Source organism: Sinohyriopsis cumingii, chromosome 10 (assembly GCF_028554795.1).
Source record: "Sinohyriopsis cumingii isolate HCF-2022 chromosome 10, ASM2855479v2, whole genome shotgun sequence".
Lineage (NCBI taxonomy): Eukaryota > Metazoa > Mollusca > Bivalvia > Unionida > Unionidae > Sinohyriopsis > Sinohyriopsis cumingii.
The window spans coordinates 57048878-57074207 of NC_142970.1; the positions used below are offsets into that span (position 1 = coordinate 57048878).

Here is a 25330-nt window from a genome sequence, read left to right on the forward strand (position 1 = left end):
TGATGTCTGTTGGAAAGGGTTGTATCTACACTAGCATTACAAACCGCGACACTAGCATTACATACCGCGATACATGATGTCTGTTGGAAAGAGTTGTATCTCCTTTAGCAGTACATACCACGATACCTGATGTCTGTCGAAAAGGGTTGTATCTACACTAGCATTACATACCGCGATACATGATGTCTGTTGGAAAGGGTTGTATCTACTTTAGCAGTACATGCCACGATACATGATGTCTGTTGGAAAGGGTTGTATCTACACTAGCAGTACATGCCGCCATACCTGATGTCTGTTGGAAAGGGTTGTATCTACTTTAGCAGTACATGCCGCGGTACCTGATGTCTGTTAAAAGGGTTGTATCTACACTAGCAGTACATGCCGCGATACCTGATGTCTGTTGGAAAGGGTTGTATCTACACTAGCAGTACATACCTCGATACCTGATGTCTGGTGGAAAGGGTTGTATCTACTTTAGCATTACATACCGCGATACATGATGTCTGTTGGAAAGGGTTGTATCTATTTTAGCAGTACATACCTCGATACCTGATGTCTGGTGGAAAGCGTTGTATCTACACTAGCAGTAGATACCTCGATACCTGATGTCTGGTGGAAAGGGTTGTATCTACACTAGCAGTACATACCTCGATACCTGATGTCTGTTGGAAAGGGTTGTATCTACACTAGCAGTACATACCTCGATATTTTACGTCTGAAGGAAAGCGTTATGTGTAATGTGCTCTTACATAGCTACGAGAAACAGGTAATAAAATATTCTTGTTTTTTTTTTTAACAGCGCTACACTTTCAAAATCAGCTGATATCGTAAAACCACAGAAGCCTGAGGAGGTCGGATGGATAATTCGTATTCAGTGTCTCGCCCTGTGCGATGCTAAAGAGGGACGGCAGAGGCAATAAATAATTATTTGGCAGCTTCCATCTTATGGAACAAGACCCGCTAAAGTAGAAATTCTTAGTAAGTCAGAAAAGTTGGTTGTAAATTTCTCATCAAAATACAGCATCGGTTGTTGCCATTTCACATCCCTAATCTATAAGTGGACATTTCACATCCCTAATGTATGAGTGGCCATTTTATACCCCTAATGTATGAGTGGCCATTTTATACCCCTAATGTATGAGTGGCCATTTTATACCCCTAATGTATGAGAACATTAAATAGGAAGTACCAATACTACTGTGGACAATGAAACAAAAGCAAGAAAAGAGGAACTCATTGGAAACGAATGTCATGTTATACAATGTTAAAAGACAAAATACAATTTATACAAGACAACCTGTTTCCTTCCAAATGTTTAGATTCGAGTTCACCCTGAATCTGATACAACGGACTTTCTAAACTAAGAAATGAGATATGTGAAATTGTTATTTTGGGCATGCTTTAATATGATGTACTGTGGACTGGTTTCCGATATTTCCTCCAATAACGAGTTTTCTTCATTGATTCTTTATAATACTACATCGTGTCCCCTAGGCTGCGGTGAACTAGACTGGTGTTCAGAGATATGCATTATTATTTTGAAGAAGAGAAAAATAAACGAAATACAAAAATGATTTTACCTGGCATGTCACGTTATCTTATTGTCAATGGAACCTCGTAATCCATAAATAGATCCGTACATTAACCACTACGAATGATGGCACACAAAAGGCGGATATAACCAACTAAATATGAAGACATATAATCAGAACTGCTGACAGTCTTCCGTCATGTAACACATATAATAATACAATACTGGAAAAAGGGAAGACTTTCTGAATATTGATAGCAGCCGGTAAGTAGGCGAATAAGTACCATCTGTCTGCGGAGTCAAATTTAAGATCTCCGTTCCATAATGGCGTGGATTATTGTTTCTGAATACAATCCGAGAATGTGATATACATAATTCACGTAACAGCTTGTGACTTAGAGATCACAGTAGACAAAACGTAGCAATACTTGTCATAATACAAAACAAGTAAAGAGTCAGAACGTTATAAGAACTCTTGCCAATAAAAAGATGATAATGAAAAAGAGGAGGAGGAGGAGGACGAGGAGTACACAGGAGGATTTAAAGGATTTTATTAGTCTGACTATGGCTTTAAAAAAGTAAGTTTACCAGAAATATGAATTTGAGTTACGTTCAAATTACGTACATCCTTTGTATAATGAAAATTTCCAAAAGGACTGCACATAAACGGTTTTAGCAAAGGCATACTTTTAACCGGTTTACCTTAAAAGGCGGATTTTAGTATTTTATATAAAGAGGGTAAATTTACAAGAAAACGCGTTCTTTAATGGTAGTAAAGTAGATTTGCACGGCATATAAAACTACCTCTACCACGGATTTAAAAGTCTTAATTCTATTTTACCACACGCTTCATCGCTGAAAGCAGTGCTGAGCGATGCATTAATTCTACAGAAATCCAAAGGCAGTGTCCAAAATGTTGCGTTCAATTACTCATTTCGGCATGCAAACAGAATTGTGCGAAATGAAGTATTCTTGATCGATCGCAGTTCAATATGTCTTTTGTTTACAACAACTATTGTAGCGAAAGCTTCATGATTGCTTTTTCCTTTTATTGTTCCGCTGTGATTTATAGAAAACGAAGTCGGGCCGATAACTTCTGGTCACATACGTACTTTAGAACACTCATACAATACGAATAAATCATACTTCATCTTGGTGAATTTTTATTTCAAAGTGCAGAAACTAATCTTGTCATCAATGCAAGGTCTAAATAGAATGTCTGGCTATTTATCGTGAATATATTTTAAGGTTTTCTAACATCCATGACTTAAATAAATTAGCGTATTGTCGAAATGTAGAGACGAAATCTTTGCATCAAACGAAATCATTTCCAACATGCTCCATACTGGATAGCCAAAATAAGATTATTGCTAAGAAAAGTCTTGTAAATAAAATGAATCCTGCAGTTTCTGTATTCGTACATTGCAAACCATACGCCCTTGTACAGTGGAGGCCATACGCCCTTAGACAGTGTAGGCCATACGCCCTTGTACAGTGGAGGCCATATGCCCTTGTACGATGGAGGCCTTACGCCCTTGTACAGTGCAGGCCATACGCCCTTAGACAGTGTAGGCCATACGCCCATGTACAGTGGAGGCCATATGCCCTTGTACGGTGGAGGCCTTACGCCCTTGTACAGTGTAGGCCATACGCCCTTGTACAGTGTAGGCCATACGCCCTTGTACAGTGGAGGTCATACGCCCTTGTACAGTGGAGGCCATACGCCCTTGAGGCACAAGGATAGGGATCTCAGTAGAGATGAAATACTGCGGGTTGTTTTTTTTAGTCCCTTTTTTTAAAGATTTCAATTCTTAGACTGAAATCCGTACATTTTCTCATGAAGTTTGTTTCCATCTGTGGTTTGATCTAGAATACATATTGAATAAATGGTTTCTATTTTTAATGCCTGGCTAGAGTAATAAATATGATCGAACATTTATGTGCCGATAGTTAGAACATTTGATTATTATTGGCTTCTTGTTCTATCAATTTAAATTGTACTTGAAATAATATGTCAAGACTCTAGAAGATAACCAAAGGCTCAATAAGAGACTCCAGACAGGTGATTTTATTACCTCTACAATTTGCTTTATTGTTGCACAAGTCAGACAGTAAAAGAAAAAAGCAATAATATAGCTAAAATGGGAATTATGGAGCGTTTCAGGACAGACTGATTTTGCGGTGACGATTAACGTTATGTGTCCTTCTTGGTACTTCGACAATGTATATTGACAGATCCTATTAACCAATAGAGGAGGCGACCAGATTAAAGTACTGTAGTTACAAATAAGTACTGTAATTACAAATAAGCATTGTACAACAAATAGGTACTGTAATTACAATTAGCTATTTTAATAAAGTTTAAGCATATAATTACAAATATTAATAAAATATAGTTATGTCATTAAAAATAGGTATTAAAAAATATAGGTATGTAATTACAAATAGGTATTTTAATGAAATGTAAGATTGTAATTACAAATAAGTATTTTAATAAAGTTTAAGCATATAATTACAAATATTAATAAAATATAGTTATGTCATTAAAAATAGGTATTTAAAAAATATAGGTATGTAATTACAAATAGGTATTTTAATGAAATGTAAGATTGTAATTACAAATAGGTATTTTAATAAAGTTTAAGCATATAATTACAAATATTAATAAAATATAGGTATGTAATTACAAATAGGTATTTAAAAAATATAGGTATGTAATTACAAATATGTATTTTAATGAAATGTAAGATTGTAATTACAAATAGGTATTTTAATAAAGTTTAAGCATATAATTACAAATATTAATAAAATATAGGTATGTAATTACAAATAGGCATTTAAAAATATAGGTATGTAATTACAAATAGGTATTTAAAAATATAGGTATGTAATTACAAATAAGTATTTTAATGAAATGTAAGATTGTAATTACAAATAGGTATTTTAGTGAAAACTAGGTAAATATATTTAATTATATGCCACTTAAAGAAGCATCCGTTTTGTTGTTGTTCTTAAAACTTTATCAGAAAATGACAAAGTCGAAAACGTTTCAAAACATTTTTAATAATCCTAATAAATGTACTAGATGGCGATCGTTCAACTATTCCGACTAAAGTGGTCACTAACAGAAGAAATACAATATCTGGTGGTATGTTCCAAAGAAAATCAGAAGCGTTTGTAAGTTGTCAATTTACGTGAAGTTGTGAAAATGATGTAATCAGCCAAGAAGGGCAAGAACACCTTGAATAAGAACTAATCACTCTCATAAAGCTTCGATTGTGCTAAAGGAATGAGTTGTTACTCATTGGAAAGCGTGACTAAAGTATATTATAGTTTTAACGAATATTGATGGGAAAATATCACATCTGCATGAAGACAGTCATTGTACCACTTTGTCAGTAATAATAAATCGGTTCAATGAAGTGTTTGTTTTTTACATTTCAATAACACCAATTTGTAAAATATAAAGACATTAACATCATCAGGTGGGAACGGCACTGTAATGATCCTATCAACTCGTCCGTTGATGTATAACCTTGCTTACTACTTCATCTAACATCACTTTGAACCCTTGAAAAAAACACTCAAGAAACCTGACTGAGGTAAGTGGCAAAACTTTGCCTATAAATGCATATAAATGGACATAAAAATGTTAAAAAGAAAGAACGATTGCGAGCCAGTTTATTCCATTTTTCCATTTAATAAGTGAAACTTTTAAACCTATAAATGAAATAATTCTAAAACTGGTTTCAAATTTGAAGGAACATACACAATATATACGTTGAATAATATGAATACTCGGCAATCGGCCAAATATAAAGTAGGTGCGAAGGAAAGTGTGGATTCTGTTTGTTATCAGACTCTGGAGGTTTACAAAACGTAAAACAATACGGGGTCAAAATAAATCCCCCAAACGTTGTCATTCGCACAAGGTTCTTTGAACCCAGAACAGACATTATACACCAAACTATCGAAGATCAGCGCCATTACCGAAATGTTAAGGCAACATGTTCTGAGTTGTAGCAAGCTGAGTCAATCAGATGCGTGACGACCTCGTTGGTATGCGTGGATCTAATTCATTATGGAACTCATTCGGCACCTTAATTATATTACCATATATTCCAAGTATATGGAAATCCGATTAAACATATGGCCTCCAAAGTGGAAACAAGCCTAACAAACCACGAAATTATAACGCATTGGTCTCAAATATTAACCAGCTCGTTCGAGATGCTGATATAAATCCATATTCCACGTTGCACTGAAATCAGACCAGAAAAATCTAGGCTTAGTAGTGGTGACGTGAAATTGATAATTCATGGAGTGACGAAGCACGACTGACACATAATTTTATCATAAACTCACATCGCCATACTGTCATGCGAGCTAATATTGATAATTTAGATGTTTTTTTCTTGTCAAACTCTGATGGATGAAATCATACGGATCCTTAAATTCTAATTTCTAAATGTCTTTCTTGAACTTGAGGCCTTTTAAACTTTATCATCCACGCAATCTACATTAAAATATGCAGTGGGCAGCCTTGATACAGCCAAGTTAATCTCGATCATGAATTATATGGACAGCCTTGACAAAGCCAGCTAAATACTGAATATGATTTATATCGACAGCCTTGACAAAGACAACTAAGTGCTATGAGTTATATGGACAGCCATTACAAAATCAACTAAATACCGACTATGAGTTAAAGGACAGCCCTGAAAAAGCCTACTAATTACTATCAGTAATATGGACAGCCCTGAAAAAATCAACTAAATACCGACTATGAGTTAAATGGACAGCCCTGACAAAGCCTACTAATTACTAACAGTTATATGGACAGCCCTGAAAAAAAATCAACTAAATACAGACTATGAGTTAAATGGACAGCCCTGAGAAAGCCAACTAAATACTAACTATAAGTGATATGGTCAGCCCTGATAAAGTCAACTAAATGCCGACTGTGAGTTATATGGACAGCCTTGACAAAGCCAATCAAATACTGACTGAGTTACATGGACAGCCCTGACAAAGCCAACTAAATACTGACTATAAGTGATATGGACAGCCCTGATAAAGTCAACTAAATACCGACTGTGAGTTATATGGAGAGCCTTGACAAAGCCAATCAAATACCGAGTTACATGGACAGCCCTGACAAAGCCAACTAAATACTGAATATAAGTGATATGGACAGTCCTCACAAAGCCAACTAAATACAGACTATGAGTTATATGAATAGCCCTGAAAATGTTAACTAAATACTATGACTTATACAGACAGTCTTGACAAAGCCTAGTAAATAATCACTGAGTAATATGGACACCATTGACAAACCAACTAAATAATGATTATAAGTTAAATGGACAGCCCTGACAAAGCCAACAAATACTGATTATAAGTTATATGGACAGCCTTGACAAAGCCAACTAAATACTGATAATAAGTTAAATGGACAGCCCTGAAAAAGCCAACTAAATACGGATTATGAGTTATATGGACAGACTTGACAAAGCCAACTAAATACTGACTATAAGTTATATGGACAGCCCTGACAAAGCCAACTAAATGCTGACTATGTGTTATATGCACAGCCCTGAAAAGGTCTACTAAATACGGACTCTGAGTTATACGGACAGCCTTGACAAAGCCAACTAAATACTGATAATAAGTTATATGGACAGCCCTGAAAAAGCCAACTAAATACGGATTGTGAGTTATATGGACAGCCTTGACAAAGTCAACTAAATACTGACTATGAGTTATATGGACAGCCTTAATAGAGAGAAAGAGTTGGAGAAAGAGAGACAGACAGACAGACAGCGTTCTTGCAAAGCGACAGATAATTAATCTCGTGCATAGAAGTATATTAAGGTTTAATTATTAAATGAGTTATTTTGGTTCGGGACGAGATGTTAGACTGTATAGCTAATGTCTTGAAAAGATAACTCTAACTAAAAATACGGAATAAATAAATAAAAAAACGGAATAAATAAAGTAATTAAAGAACTGTTCTTTGTGAAACCCCTTTGTCAAAAGCAAAAGTTTGAAAATACTATCATATACAAGAACAGTAAGTCGATTTATGTTCCAACTTTGATTCATCCTATTTATAGATGGTATATGGGACAATTCATTCCGATTCTCTTCTGCACAACTGTATTGTAACACCAATGTATATGGGACAATTCATTGGGATTATCTACTGCACAACTGTATTGTAACACCAATGTATATGGGACAATTCATTCGGATTATCTACTGCACAACTGTATTGTAACACCAATGTATATGGGACAATTCATTCCGATTCTCTTCTGCACAACTGTATTTTAACACCAATGTATATGGGACAATTCATTCCGATTCTCTTCTGCACAACTGTATTGTAACACCAATGTATATGGGACAATTCATTCGGATTATCTACTGCACAACTGTATTGTAACACCAATGTATATGGGACAATTCATTCGGATTATCTACTGCACAACTGTATTGTAACACCAATGTATATGGGACAATTCATTCCGATTCTCTTCTGCACAACTGTATTTTAACACCAATGTATATGGGACAATTCATTCCGATTCTCTTCTGCACAACTGTATTGTAACACCAATGTATATGGGACAATTCATTCGGATTATCTACTGCACAACTGTATTTTAACACCAATGTATATGGGACAATTCATTCCGATTCTCTTCTGCACAACTGTATTGTAACACCAATGTATATGGGACAATTCATTCGGATTATCTACTGCACAACTGTATTGTAACACCAATGTATATGGGACAATTCATTCGGATTATCTACTGCACAACTGTATTGTAACACCAATGTATATGGGACAATTCATTCGGATTATCTACTGCACAACTGTATTGTAACACCAATGTATATGGGACAATTCATTCGGATTATCTACTGCACAACTGTATTGTAACACCAGTGTATATGGGACAATTCATTCGGATTATCTACTGCACAACTGTATCGTAACACCAATGTATTAGGGACAATTCATTCGGATTATCTACTGCACAACTGTATTCTAATACCAACGTATTAGGGACAATTCATCCGGATTCGCTGCTGCACAGCTGTATTCTAACACCAACGTAAAAAAATACATGAAACTTCCTGGAGCAAAATAGTTTTCTGCATATAAGTAGTTTTAGGGTTCTTTTAAATCCTTCGAAACAATTTGAAAACTTAATCAGTAACCAAAGTTCGTTACGAATTAAAAATTGCTGTACATTTGTTCAAATAAGGGAAAAAACATCGATTTAAGTGCGAATATCATTTGAATCAAGCTGCATTGATTGTAGTAGAAACTTAAATAAAACGCAAATGACAAATAAGTTCTTCGTGAAAAAGGTTCAGAAGCAAATATGAGTAAACATACGTATCTGAAAAAATTTGTTAAATGTTGAGCTGTTGTTTTAACAAGAGTTCCTTGTACCCAGTTTCACACATCAGTCGCCTAAGCAGCGACATGTTATTTTATCATGATTTCCTTGTACGAGATTTCACACATCAGTCGCCTAAGTAACGACATGTTATTTTATCATGATTTCCTTGTACGAGATTTCACACATCAGTCGCCTAAGTAACGACATGTTATTTTATCATGATTTCCTTGTACGAGATTTCACACGTCAGTCGCCTAAGCAACGACGTTATTTTATCATGATTTCCTTGTACAAGATTTCACACATCAGTCGCCTAAGCAACGACATGTTATTTTATCATGATTTCCTTGTACGAGGTTTTACACATCAGTCGCCTAAGCAACGACATGTTATTTTATCACGATTTCTTTGTACGAGATTTCACACGTCAGTCGCCTAAGTAACGACAGGTTACTTTATCATTATTTCCTTGTACGAGATTTCACACATCAGTCGCCTAAGCAATGACATGCTATTTTAGCACGAGTTCCTTGTAAGAGATTTCACACATCAGTCACCTAAACACTGACATGTTATTTTATCAAAGTTTCCTTGTAGGCCTAAATATTTTCGCCGTTACTGAAACGAAAACAAACACGATTCAATATATAATTAATACAAACATGACACGGGGTTGTTGTTGGTTTGTGATACATTTAGATTTAATAGGGTCGTTCGTGTTTTCCACATCCGTCTGGGCTTGAGACCGTCCATTCAATATAGCCGATCGATGTTTCCAACAAGAACGTTAAAAAAAATGTAAATCGAATAAGCCTTACAAGTAAAAATGAAGGGAAAAATCAATAGACTGTCATGTGAATTGTCAAGGAAAAAACTTTATCATTGCAAGCATAACGTACTAAATTTTTATATTAAGATTTCAGAATATGATGCGAGTGAATGAAGAAGGAACAATTATTAGATAGCAAATATTGACCCATATTCCTCGATTTAGGGGCCCCCGAGTGGCCGAGTAGTCTAAAGCGCTCTCCGTTACGGATCACTGCCATCTCACCTCTGTCTGTGCCGGTTCGAGTCTTAGATTCAGCTAATGTGGGTATGTGAGAAAGCTTGCCAGTAGCTTCTCGTGGGTCGGTGGTTCTTTCTGGGGTTTTCCCGGGTTTTTCCTCCACCATTATTACTGGCTGCCATGTATAGCCTATCGTGTGCTGAAAAATGGCGTTAAACCCACAACAACAACAACAACTAATCCTCGATTTACAACATTCGTACACGAGGGCAGGTCGCACAAATAGCTACACAAGTTTTTATTACACAAGACTACAATTGTGCGGATGACATGAGACTGAATTCCGTGGAAAGTACTATTTATTTTCTTTCTCTTTATCCGCTCTGTAGTCAGTTTTTTTCGTCATGCGACAGGCTGTAGTTATGTGCCCATCTCTGGAACTCCACCCGTTGTCCTTTCAGATGACCAAGCAGAAAATAGCTGTACCAACCTCTGCAATCCATTGTTCTTCCTGAAGACCGTGATTAAATATCCTTACCCGCCCTTCCACTACATTGGTCGTTTAGACACCTTGCAATACCCGCCGTTGACATTTACTGTGCTTTCAGAAAGGCGTCAGTAAATACCCGTGCCCGCCTTTGCACTCCATTGTTCTTTCAAATGGCCGACATTAAATATCCGTCTCCGCCCTTGCATTCCATTGATCTTTCAAAAGGCAGGCAGTATATACCCGTGCAAATCTTGCACTCCATTGTTCTATCAATAAATATCCGTACTGAATGAAAAAGGCTCAGTTAAAAAAAAAACATGTATAGGAACAGGAGTCTTTCGAAGTAACAATGAGCTTATGTAACTATAAAAGGTCCGAATAGACTGATGTCTATCATACAACCACATGAAAAAATACTTCTCAATAAACTAACAACTGTCGTATAACCACGTGCATGAAGACTTCTCAATTGACTGAAGTCTGCCATACAACCACATGCAAGAAGACTTCTCAACAGACGTATACTTTACAACCACGTGTAAGAGCAATTGTCCAAGACATTTGGGTCAAGATGGTGATCTCTGCTGAGATCAGGTAGATTTGGCTGTTGATTCCACGTGTCACGGAAGGAACTCTTCATAGGCTTATCTATTGTTTCTATCTTTACACGTCTGTAATTCCAATTTGTATTGGTCCTATACCAGAACGTTTTGCGCAAACGCTGTTCTAACGGTATTCAGCATTTTTCTAAGATAAGGTTGCTGATGAGTTTTTCTACTTTGAATATCGGCATCTATATCTGATGGCGGAATGGCATCTTTTATAGACATCTGACATCCTTCGACCCATGACACGAACTCAGCAAAGCTATAATATGTGATGGTAAATTAGCGTCATCCGTAATAACGTCAAATGTCATCACTCCTGGATGAATCCATCAAATTCGGCCAAGTTGTAGTCAGTGTTTTTGATGAAGACGTTGCCTTACTTAAGTACCAGTGGCCACGTTTTCTGGCGGACTGCACCTTTGTACAGATGTATGCCGTGATGTTTTCTGTCATGTTAGGTCTAATTCTGTTCAACGGAAGTGACAGAAATGGTGTAAGGTTGTCCTAATTATTCCTGACAATGACCATATTGAATTTAATAACATATGTAAGAACTTGAAACATCTTTATGTCAGGATACTTTGTGCGAAGTTTGGCTGAAAATGCTTGTACGAGTTTATGAAGATGTTGAAAATAGCAACTATCTACGGAGGTCAGACGGGTTTTCTGGAAACGGCAGCCATACTGGTTTGGCATCAATTGTACAAAATTCAAAGGTTTTTATGCAAGCATTTTTTTTCTGTCAGTTTTATTTTAATCTCTATGCCAGTTTTGAAGAAGTTGTTCTTTTTAAAGGTTTTTCTGTTTTTAGTAAAGTAAACTGACCATATAAATATAAGTGACGTAAGAAATCAGTAGGAATGGGTTGACCTAATCTGTTGCAGTAAATTACTTTTTTTTTTTTCTTCATTTGGTAAATTATTTGACCCTATCTGAAAATAATACAAGTCGGATTCAGCAACGATTAATTTCCATTTCCGAAAATGTGCGATGTAGGAGATCGAAGTAATAAAAGGTGCATGGCAGACGACAAAGAATGTCAAATATTTCTGCCTATGTCAGTACTGTCGCACTACATCATCATCAAACCGCCTCCACGCGTACCATATGTACTACCGTAAAAGCCGAGTCCAACTGCAAATTGCATAGACTCTGCCTAATGCACCAGCAGATCTGCGTTTGTACGGCTTGTTAGGAGTAATCAGTAGAACGATGAACAAAGACTCATATTTGCAAGTGCATCATGCTAAGGCAGCTCATGATCATTGTTACTTGCAGTTTGACTCGCCTTATAATCGAGTACATACGGTACTTACATAAATGAACAAGTGAATGGAAACGTCTGCCTCATCACAGATCTTTGAAAAAATATAAAACGTTATTTCAATACAGGAACAAGATAATACAGACTACCAGTTGCTTAATGTCAAAACGACAGAGTTAATTGACATGAAATCGTTGTTCTTTTAACTTCATTATCGAATTTCAGAATTCGCTTACGTGACGTCATCTCATAAATGGCGAATCACTAAGCACTACTTAACTGCAACCACCTGACAGCTAAGCGATTCTAATTCAAAATTCCTTTGGGCTGTTGCTTACTCTCAAGCCGGGTTCTAATCCATTACATAGAAATAACTATGGTAATAAGGTGGCCTGACTACCTTGCGAGAATGAATAAATAGTATCAATACAAACTTAACATTGTTTTATATCTCGATCTGGTTGTCTTGGCCAAGTTGTCTCAGTCACCGTATACACGCAAACCTGTGCTTTACGGACTTGTTTTGAAATCAAACAACTGCGGACACTTTAGTATATATATCAACATATTTAGAAGAAGACGAATAAATAACATGAATAAAAACATACATGCAATAAAAAGCAATTGACGACATTTTCTTTTCCTACCTTAAGACCGGATATATTTCATCGTATGGTACCAAACACGTTCTATTTTAACGAGTGTCGAAGTACCATACGATATCCGGTATTATCGTAGGAAAAGACAATTTTCTTTTTAATTAAACTTGCTCCAGAATCAAAGTTCAGAAGAGTAAACTCACTCGGCAAAACACACTCACCCCCAACCCCTTTTTTGTAAATTCATCTCACTTTCATAAACTGATCATATAATACGTGATGTAAGAAATCGGTATGATTGGGTTGACCTAATCTGTTGCAGTAAATTAAATTTCTGTCATTTTATAAAATATTTGACTCTATCTGAAAACAATACAAGTCCGATTCAGCAATACATCAGAGCCGGTTTGTCGTTTTTGGCAAAGAAGAAATCGGAAATAACTTCAGAGAAACAGGAACGGCGTTTGGTCAGATTTATTTATCAAAGATTGATTTCCATGACCGAAATGTAAGATAGTTTCAGTTTATTTTTTCAAGCTCAGAATGTACTCGTTCTTGTTGCTGCAGGTACATCAATAGTAGGCGCACATCAAGGGTCTCATGGTATGCTGGAAAATCTTGTAATTTCACATTTATTAATGTCAGGATATAATTGTCACATGTGAAGATATAGAAATGAAAACAATATGAAAAATATGTCGCCAACAAGTCTCTATATTTCAAACTTCCGCATATTATCCGGGGTGCTCACCAGTTATTATCTACTTTTGAGAGAGTGGTGTATGTAATGTGAAGTTGCTTGCATTTGAAACATGCACAGGAGAGAGAATGTTGGCATACCTCTATGCTACTTTGATGTAATGTGGCTGACATTTCTTTGAATATTGTACTAGTGGAAATTGTATATGATCGAAGTACACAGTGAAACTAAAATGTCTGCTCCCTTGTGCGAAACAAAAATCAGCCCGAATTAGTATAAAATACACTATTTTTAGCAGTTACTAAAATAAGGAAAATTAACTTTATTTTCACATTAAATGTACGATAGTATGAACAAAATGGTATATTAATATTTATATTATGCATGACAATAAGCTAATTATGCTTTTTTTTTTGTTCTTGCTGACATAATATGCCTTGAGGTAGTATTGTGTGAGTAGTGACCTTAATCCTGGGTAAATTAGAAGCCTTAAAATATATGAATTAAGCCAATTTAAATTTAAAACTGTTGCATTAAGTAAAAGAAATATATATTGAAAATGTTTCTTTCCATGTATTTGTAACGAAATTTTTAAAAAAAATGTCAAAGTAAATTCGCTTTCTTCCATATTAAACAATCAGCAAATATTTCAACCTTTGATCTTCATGAACCTCATCTGTTCTATCCAATTTCAAAATGTAAAAAATATTGGTGATATCACAGAAATAATTCTGGCAAGTTTCGTGTTCCTGTATTTCAGCATAACAGTGGTTGCTATGTTGACAAAATGTAATTTCCATTTTTAAAATAGCTCACTTTTCATCATAAGGTGGGGGCCTTGTGTGAGACTCTGACACTAATAAATACTGTTCTGTGGGGGAAATACAGAATAATTATTTAAAAGGACTGTTTTAATGTTTGCAAGTTAAATGTTTCTAAATGTGCAATAAATGAATTACCAAATATAATAAATGTAAAAAAAAAGTTATCGGCTCTTTTTCCTACAATTTACCTCTTAAGTCCAGGAATTGAAAATGACCAAGTGGAGCTAGCACTTTTTTGAAAGGTGTACATTTCAAGTAAGACCAAGCAGTATACTCTATAATCCATATTACATCCATCAATTATACACCAAAATAAAGGGAATTAAAGGTTTTATGAACAATACCTAAAATATACAAGGTGTTTTCTTAAATAGCAAGTATAACCAGTGAGAAATCCCGGGGAAACTGTTTTTCACTAAAGTTCTAACCCTATGAAAAATACTAAACTGTTGAGCCCCACCCAGATGGGCAATTTTAAGTATAACGAGAGACAGACGAATGCAAGGAACGTCTGTAAAGAAATTAAAAACCAAGGAATACGCTAGCACCATCTTTCCAGGTAGGTGTCCTATAATTATCCACGAATGTTATATGAACAAACGTCCAAATAAATGTTGTGACCCTGACCCTCTATTCAACCTTGCCCCTATAACGCACGTGGATGCCCCTGGACTATTGCGGGCAGCAGTTTGAGCAAAAAGGCTTCGAGCCTTAAAATGGCCATAAAAGCAAACTTGTCCAAGTTGTTTACATCCATTACAAACTCAAGCGTGAGATATTATTTACACAGAAACTAATGAGTGTGATTTGGATTTTTAATATAGCTTTAACAATTTTTCAGTCATATCGCTATCGTGTATGCAGTGTAGCGGTTTAGTGAGATGTCTAGCAGTGTGGCATCATGTCGCAGATATGCAACGTCATGTCCCACCGACTCATATTACCCTCACAACAGGCCTACCTGTCTAACACTAGCCTCCTAATGTTGTGCGCCCAGGGGGCAGATGCTACTACAGTTTCTTTATAAGTCTTTGGTGACGTTCTAACCGTTTGAACCACCGGAGCGGTTCAGAAACTAATAGAAAATAATGTTCCAGACACACAGGCCATGAACATCACTGGCTGAATCCCAACTCTCTTAACAAATGTGTTCAGTCGAATCAACTATGTTCTCACTTTACCAAACGCATCCATCCGCACCAGTCGAATAATGAAAAATTCAGCACTTACATGAGTGGATCAGTTATCAGTGAGCAGTTCATTACAAAATCAAATTTTCCTGTAGCGGATCCTTGTGCAAAACACTTGCCATATTTCTAAGGTTAGAGTACATAAATGTCCAACGAAAACATTAAGTAGAATGTTACACGCGTAATTAAAGGTTTGGAGAGATTGGTCTCTGATGCACAGGGGAGACGTGGTTGACTTGGGGAGGGAGTGTCTTTGATACACAGGGGACATTTACCAGTTAATATAAATTATAGCGCAGGTATGTCACACACAGTTTCCCTTATTCCAAGGAGAATGAGAGTTATATACAATAGTGACATGGATCTCTCATTATCAATCAATAATCCAACACATGGCCAGTTCTTCTACAGTTTACAGTTTATTAATGTTATGTACTGAGTATCATATTATTGTCATCCATAGAATATTTCTAGATCAGGACTGATGAAAGTTAAACTTTATCCCTTAAAAAGAATAACTACTTATTGTTATTTTCAAACGACATCCTTTGAGCAATACTATCAAGTATTGTATGTTGTTATTGTGCCCTTCATGTCGACAGGTCACGACAGACTCCAATACCATCTTCGTATTAATTTGGTGTGTTTACAAGGCAGTGTCACTTGACGCAAGACGCTCTTAGTCCTAAACCAAAACCGTAACAATTATACGTGAAATTGTTATTTTGTGCTCATCTTGTTTTTTTTTTCGTTTTTCTGTTGTTATGGTAATAGCGGCAGGATTAATCGGATTTTAACGAGAAATTATTTGGCTGCTTATTAAACATTACAAGACCGAATGCCCTATTGAATAATGTCAGAAACACTAGCACATAATGAAGACTGTACGAGAAACAATAGCACCTACTGACGACTGTACGAGCAACACTAGCACCTAATGAAGACTACGAGAAACACTAGCACTTACTGACGACTGTACGAGAAACACTAGCACCTAATGAATACTGTACGAGAAACACTAACACCTAATAAAGACTGTACGAGTTGAATGTGCTATATTATATCACATAAACGAAGGATTATTTTAATTTGAAAGGAAGAAAAAAATGAGCGAGTTGGGTTTTGCACCGAGACAATGACATCCCAGTTACGGGATTTATTATTGTATTCCCGCTCGACACAGTACAACAAATGCAACTCCGTGACTGTGATTTTCCTTGTCTCCATCCAAACCCCAGCACATATTCTATTAACAGCAAATTTGTGAACCAGTGGTCTGACATCATGGATGGATTTACTGTTCAACATGTACAAATTAAAACTTTTGTGACTGCCCTATCTTTCACCCAATGTTCAAGAACATTCTCCAAAGAATCAGAGGATTGATCTCGAATAAAGTTGTGCATTTTTGTCTGGATGACTGATGACTGCAAATTATTATTATACAAAATAAGAGGCTTTGCAAGAAAATACGTCGCATGCTTATACGAATCGTGCGCCAGTTCGAATAAGATGTAATTGACTGACCCGGCTTTATTCCCGAACTACTCTGACTTTTCCCAATGGAGCTTATAAAAATATCGTGAAACGTTTTGCTGGCGATGTCGGACTAGACGGGGGCATGCGATTTAATTTACAAAATATTTAGTGACTAATGTTGAATGACATGTCAAGGAAGCCGATTCTAAAGATCATTTTCGTATTATTAGAAATGGCACTCAACGTTGATGGAGCTATTGAAATAAATGAATACTGCTTCAGAATACATGTCAAACTCATGCTATTAACATCAGTTCGTTTATAGCTGATCAGACCACTTCATTGACTCTTCAATAACCGCAGGGTAGTTTAAGATACGCCGCCTGATTTCTTTTATTCTTCCCATAAAGACAGAACAAGATGCTAAATTAAATTTCGGCATACAAGCGTGCACAATAATAGAAGGTGACGTGGGGAAAAGGTAGGATAGAGAGGGGTCGTACACAGTAATAGAGGGTGACATGGGTTTAAGGTAGGGTTGAGAGGATTCGTACACAGTAATAGAGGGTGACGTGGGGGTAAGGTACGGTAGAGAGGGATCGTACACAATAATGTAGGGTGTTGTCGGGGTAAGGGAGGGTAGAGAGGGATCGTTTCGCACTCTATTGAATTTTATTATTTTATTTTCAAATCATATCTATATTTATGACTGAGAAAATTACCAAAGTTTAAAGATGAATAATCCTTTGCTCTAGAAAAGCAAAGACACCATGGCGTAAACATTCCACTCGTTTTAATTTGAGTCCACAGTCTACTATTGAATTGTTCTTGATAATAAATCTTTGAAATAAGTTGTAGAAGTCTTCAGACAACGTAGTACGAAGCACATTTGACTATAAGATATGGCATTGGTTAATCAAATCTGAGTACCATATCAATATATCTGGGCACTGTATGCTTCCATCGCCCAGCCTGACCCACATGACGGATATGAAGCGAAACCTTGGTACATGCATATAAATTCTTCCCATGAAAACTACCAGTCAGACTTACTTGGAATCATAAAACAAATGTATTAAAAACTCCGGATTTCAATTCGGATGTTTGAAATTCTATGACATAATCTAGTCGATGATCTTAATTGGACTTCTTTCTTGGAAATCAAATCGTTGTCTTTTCGTAGAAATCAGACAGTTGTCTTTTCGTAGAAATCAGACAGTTGTGTATTCGGAGAAATAATAAGTTAACTAACAATGAAGAATGCCATTTGAAAGATTTCTTACATTTAGTGGAATTACTTTTATGTAGAGCTGCAAAGCTTACACTAAAGGTATCAATTCTTTTTTTGATGAGCAAGAATAATATTGAATAAGACCAGAAATTAACTTGTATGAATGCGTTTAAAAAGGTACTATCATGAATGATCACATTTGATGCCACGAAATTCGAACTATCATCACATTCGATGCTACGACACTCGAACTATCGTCACGTTCGATGCTACGACACTCGAACTATCGTCACGTTCGACGCTACGACACTCGAACTATCATCACGTTTGATGCTACGACACTCGAACTATCAACACATTCGATGCTACGACGCTTGAAAAATCATCACATTCGATGCTACGGCACTCAACAAATCATCACATTAAATCATCACATTAATGGACATGGTGAAAAAGAATAGTCAGAATTTTACCACTGCGTTTACTTTTGGTATTAAAAATATGAGTAGATGTTGTCTATTGATTTGAATATTTACTTTGTGGCGATCCTAATTCAGTTGTTTTAAATGCAGAATTACATTTTTCGACACTGCTGTTTTTCTTCTAGAAGAAACCAAAGAGTGGAAAATTCCATGTAATGGACGAATTACATCCGGTATACTATTCTCACTGCAGATTGTAAGACCAAAGTTCTGACAAAACTCGCAATGTGTATAACTCTCACTGCAGATAATAAACCCCCAAATCAGACACACCTCGCAAAAATAAAACCAAGTGATTTTGTGCAACCACATTACATGTATCCGTATAGCCATACAAATATGCTGACCAATCCTCGTTTCCGATTTCTGTGTAACCGTTCTACAAACGGGTGGGAAAATATTGATATAATTTAATTTCTTAAAATGTTTTAATATGCTACATTTACATATTTAACAAGAAGAAAACTTGTAGTTACTTTTTTATAATGTTTTTTTCTTCTAATTTCATGGTGTTTGTTTTTGTAATAATATTATTATATGTTTTTATCTTATAGGTGTTGTCTAATGTTGTAAAGCCTTAGAGCTTCTAAAGATTACGCGCTATACAAAGGCCTCATTATTATTATTATTATTATTATTATTATTATTACTTATTGTTTGCCATTATTTCTTTCAAATGTGCATTAAAAATTTCTGAGAATTTAATACGTGGCAAAATATAAGTAAAAGATAAACTAAATATACAATAAAGGGTGTCTGTTTATCTCTGAAGAAAAGGCAGATCATATATTTGCTGTTCTTTTTTAGTCTTATTTTCTATTAATTTTGGTCGAACACGTCGTACAAGTCAGATAGCCGCATCTTGATGATATAATTTACATGTAATTTAAATTTGTTTAAGATCTTCAAATTTGTTGTGTTTTTTTTAAAAATTATTAACAAAAAAGGAAACGTATAAACGTACTGCCTTATGTTGTGCCGAGAACAAAACGTTACGCAGCATTTCCATATAACAATAAAGAATATCTCTGACATGGCATCCGAATGGATATAACAGTGTTTGTGCACAAAAAGAAAAAAATTCCAAACACCACACAATAACAAACGACCCCTGTAATTTACTTTAATTCACGATATTAGTGTAGAGCGTTTGTCTGATTAAAATATCCCTTTTTTATATCAAAAAAATATACAGAAGAGGCAATGATTAAAGAAATCGTAGTCTTCACTTACGTGAAAGTTGACCATTCTTGGACGTGAGGTTACTGTCATCTTTTGATTTGTCTGGAGGATTTGCGACTGAAAAAGAAAAGATAATGTGAAAAAATTAGATACAGATGGTTCTTGAGATAAAGTGATTTGTGCGTATGTGTGTGTGTGTGTGTGCACCTAGCAAATAACTTGCATGAATATATATATATATATATATATATATATATATATATATATATATATATATATATATATATATATATATATATATATATATATATATATAAATTTTTGTGTGATGTGTGTGTGTGTGTGTGTGTGTGTGTGCGCGCGCGCAAACAATTTGTTTTACCAATAAAAGCATTTGAGCAAATATTGCGACTCAAAATGCCTAGGACTGCTTTGTTGGACAAATATCTATGTTATTGATTCTTCATAGTATTTAAGTTAGTGGATATTGCAACCTAATTAATTGTCAGAAAAATCTCACATTCATCCGGATCCCAAAGTAAATTTACTATCATTATAGATTAGTGTAAATTTAGTATCATTAGATCCACAATAAATTTACTATCATTGGCAAACAACATTTTATTAAAAATCATAGTGCCATTTAATTGAGAACTTGAATAAAACTAAAGTAATGGAATTAAAAAATAGCGAAGCGTATAAACTTTATGTTAAGATAAAACGCCAAAATAGGCCGATAGGTCGGTTTCTTAAACACATGCTTGTATTTATTTATTTTCTTTACTCTCCTGAAACAGTCAGCCTGTACGCTATTACAAAACCTGCCAAACAGACTGCATTATTTTTTATTAAAAGTATGAAGGTAATAGTTATAATTCGACCATTATGTATATCGTTAGCTGTGTACAAAAAAGGAGCGAGTGACACCCGAAGCCTTTAGAATTACTCGTTAAGCGATGCAATCCTGTGTACGATTTACCCGAGGCCATCAGAATTACACATTAAGCGATGCAATCCTGTAATCGATTTACTCGAGGCCATGAAAATTACTCATTACGCTATGCAATGCTGTGTACGATTTACTCGAGGCCACGAAAATTACTCATTAAGCGATACAATCCTGTGTACGATTTACTCGAGGCCACGAAAATTATTCATTAAGCGATGCAGTCCTGTGTACGATTTACTCGGGGCCATGAAAATTACTCGTTAAACATCATAAGGCTATAAGCGTTTTTAGTGCCAAGGCAGTAACTTTGAGCGATTCAAAATAAAGACCATCCGCTCATACTCGTATTCGTTTGTTGCTTTATGGCACAGCAACACAATTTGGTTATTTAGTGCCAAGGCAGTTGGAGTAAAGTGCTTTGCCCAAAGACAACACCACTGAACTTGACCCAGGCTGGTCTGATAATAGGATTCGATCCCGCGTCTTTTTGTTCGCGAATCCAGCACTTTAACCACCGAGCCACAGCGGCTCCTCCCACTCATCCTTTTATGTCCGACACAAGTTTATTTTACCACAACCATACAGTGATGTTTAGGTTAATAAACCACTTACGATATCTCTTGTAACATAAACCACTTACAATATCTCTTGTAACACAAACCACTTACAATATCTCTTGTAACATAAACCACTTACAATATCTCTTGCAACACAAACCACTTACAATATCTCTGGTAACATGAACCACATACAATATCTTTTGTAACATAAACCACTTACAATATCTCTTGTAACATGAACCACTTCTAATATCTCTTGTAACATGAACCACTTACGATATCTCTTGTAACATAAACCACTTACGATATCTCTTGTAACATAAATCACTTACATTAACTCTTGTAACATAAACCACTTACAATATCTCTTGTAACACAAACCACTTACAATATCTCTTGTAACATAAACCACCTACAATATCTCTTGTAACACAAACCACTTACAATATCTCTTGTAACATGAACCACTTCCAATATCTCTTGTAACATGAACCACTTACGATATCTCTTGTAACATAAACCACTTACAATATATCTTGTAACATAAACCACTTACATTATCTCTTGTAACATAAACCACTTAAAATATCTCTTGTAACATAAACCACTTACAATATCTCTGGTAACATAATATCATTCAAAAACATCTACAAAAATCACATATGGTGGGGTGACTTTATTGTACCTCTTTTAACATATAATTTAATAAGATCTACCGATGTCACACATAATGTCACGACTTTAAAATACCTCATCCAACATAACATCATTTAATAAGATCGACCAACGTCACACATTATGACAGGACACTTACGATGTACCCGTGTAAAGAATGCGGCGTTCGAAATCACTGTAATATCAATGCATTATACTATATTGCATTCCGTATTCTCTTTTCAATAGATAGAATGTGATAGTTGTAAGTCTTTTGAATTCTATTTACTAAACTCTTTCAATAATTTTATTTGTTTGTTTGGCAAAGTTCGTATTTCATGGACGCCATTTAAAATGTACTTTTATCTACAAGGTTATTAAGCTAAGCAAACCGGATTAATGGTAAACTACAATGAAGGCCTTGTCATTCAAAAAAATATTGTGGTAAAGTGAAATTGATCTTAATAGGAGAGATGCATTAGGACATATGTGTACTGTAACAATATACTAGGACTAGAGTATAAAGTTACAGGGTAAATCCGTCATGTAAGACGTGGAGCCATTTACATATATATCGATCTCTTATAGGTTTGTATTGATATTCTATTCAGCTAGGGCAGAAATTATACAGAATTATACATGCACGAAAACTCACAAATAGAACAACGCCTATTTGTCAATGGTTCCAAGAATCTTTAAAACTATTCATCAGTCCATTCAGTCAAATATAATTTCTATCTCTTGAAATGCAAATGGTGTTACCTCTATGAGTGGAATGGGGAAAAAAAACCATATGCTGCGACTATATATATATACTATATAATCATATCGAACGCTTAAAAGCAACCACAGACGTATCAATCGTTTAAAACCATCTTAGCCGTATCCAACGTTTTAAAACAATAATATCCGTATCAAACGTTTAAAGGCAATCACAGCCGTATCAATCGTTTAAAAGCAATCATAGCTGTATCAGTCGTTTAAAGGCAATCATAGATGTATCAATCATTTAAAGGCAATCACAGCCGTATCAATCGTTTAAAAGCAATCACAGCTGTATCAATCATTTAAAATCAATCATAGCTGTATCAATCGTTTAAAGGCAATCGTAGATGTATCAATAGTTTAAAGAAATCACAGCCGTATAAATCGTTTAAAGGCAATCACAGCCGTATCAATCATTTAAAAACAATCATAGCCGTATCAATCGTTTAAAAGTAATCATAGCCGTATCAATCGTTTAAAAGCAATCATAGCCGTATCAGTCGTTTCAAGGCAATCATAGCCGTATCAATCGTTTAAAGGCAATCATAGACGTATCAATCGTTTAAAAGCAATTATAGCCGTATCAATCGTTTAAAAGCAATCATAGGCGTATCAATCGTATAAAAGCAATCATAGCCGTATCAATCGTTTAAAATCAATCATAGCTGTATCAATCGTTTAAAGGCAATCATAACCGTATCAATCGTTAGTTTTACCTTTAGCCACTAACATAATTTAATCACAGAAGTCAAGACAAGAAAAATTCTTTATTACACTCAGTTTACAATACGCAACATAGGAGGCAAACTATTAGTATTTCACATGGTATTTGTGTATATCAGCCATAGACGGTATTTCACTTTGCATGCGTGTATTTCAGCCATAGACGGTATTTCGCTTTACATGCGTGTATATCAGCCATGGATGGTATTTCACTTTGCATGCGTGTATTTCAGCCATAGACGGTATTTCGCTTTGTATGCGTGTATTTCAGCCATAGACGGTATCTCACTTTGCATGCGTGTATTTCAGCCATAGACGGTATCTCACTTTGCATGAGTGTATATCAGCCTTAGACGGTATCTCACTTTGCATGCGTGTATTTCACCCATGAACTAAATATTTTTTTCCAAAGCAGATGCAGTTTAACTCAAACTGACAGCATTCTAGCATCATTACATTACTAAAGTCATTAATTCAATGGGATAAGATGATGTTGAAACTGAATTACACACACACACACACACACACACATATACATACATACATATATATATATATACATACATATATATATATATATATATATATATATATATATATATATATATATATATATATATATATATATATATATATATATATATATATATATATATATATATATACTCACTACTTTACAGTGATTAACCTATGGTATTGTATTCTTCCTTAAAAAATGAATGAATGAAAGAAAGAACATTACATCGAGTAAAGATAATGTGAAGTTAACGAAATTTAAATGCAATAATATCAATCATTTTAGATAGATTTCTTCATACACCCAGTTTCTCAGTACACAATAATTATTTAAACTTTGGTACATTTCGTTTCATATAAGTCTTTGGTTAGTAGTTACTTTCTTTGTTCTCTTAAAGGATACATTCAAAGAGTTAATGAGATTAATCAATCATAGTTTTGCATGAAAAGCGTACATAATCTCTCATAGCTAGGCAAAGTTTCCCATCTTCCCTTCTCTATAGATGAACATAAGTTGCATGTTCGAAATTTTATTATATTTACCTTACACTTTTTTGATAGGTGTTTTAACAAATAATTTTCTAGTTTTAATATCGTTTTAAAAAGATATATATATATATATATATATATATATATATATATATATATATATATATATATAAACTTTTGCCGAGTTAGTAATGGATGGTTCCCATGTTTATATAAACTGATCATGAAATATTTCCTTAAATATTATATCTAGCCAGCGTTTGTTGGGAATGCTTTGATTAACCCAAATAAATTGAAACGTAGAGTTTCCGACAGGATTTTTTAAATGATCTCAACCCATGTTTCTGCCAAAACCATTAATGTAATCCTGCAATAGCCTCTTATACATTATATAAGATAGTTTCGTTTATTTACCATTAATGAGATTTACCCAACAGCCAATCGTCCTCCTTTTTGTTTGTAAATATAGCGGGCATTACCAAGTACACCATAAAGCAAATACGTGTGTGTGTTTTTTTATATATATACTTGTACCATATATTTTAGAAAATCTAAACGAACAAGTTCCATCATATCTGATCTTTCAAAACCCCAGATATCAGGCGTGTATGTGAGAATTGTGACTATTGTCATGTCAAAAGGCATGAACTGACAGCCAACAGGC

The 25330-nt window shown here is 35.0% G+C and overlaps 1 protein-coding gene across 7 annotated transcripts in view; it reads right to left on the bottom strand.

Annotated features, from left to right (window-relative positions):
- LOC149790198 (dual specificity calcium/calmodulin-dependent 3',5'-cyclic nucleotide phosphodiesterase 1A-like) overlaps positions 1–25330 on the bottom strand; it is a 558379-nt gene that overhangs the window by 100038 nt on the left and 433011 nt on the right. For all 7 annotated transcript variants that reach the window (XM_089972190.1, XM_089972192.1, XM_089972191.1 and 4 more), the window contains one exon: positions 20062–20127. In XM_089972190.1, the coding sequence (XP_089828316.1) occupies positions 20062–20127 (66 nt within the window). The remainder of the gene's footprint in view (positions 1–20061; positions 20128–25330) is intronic.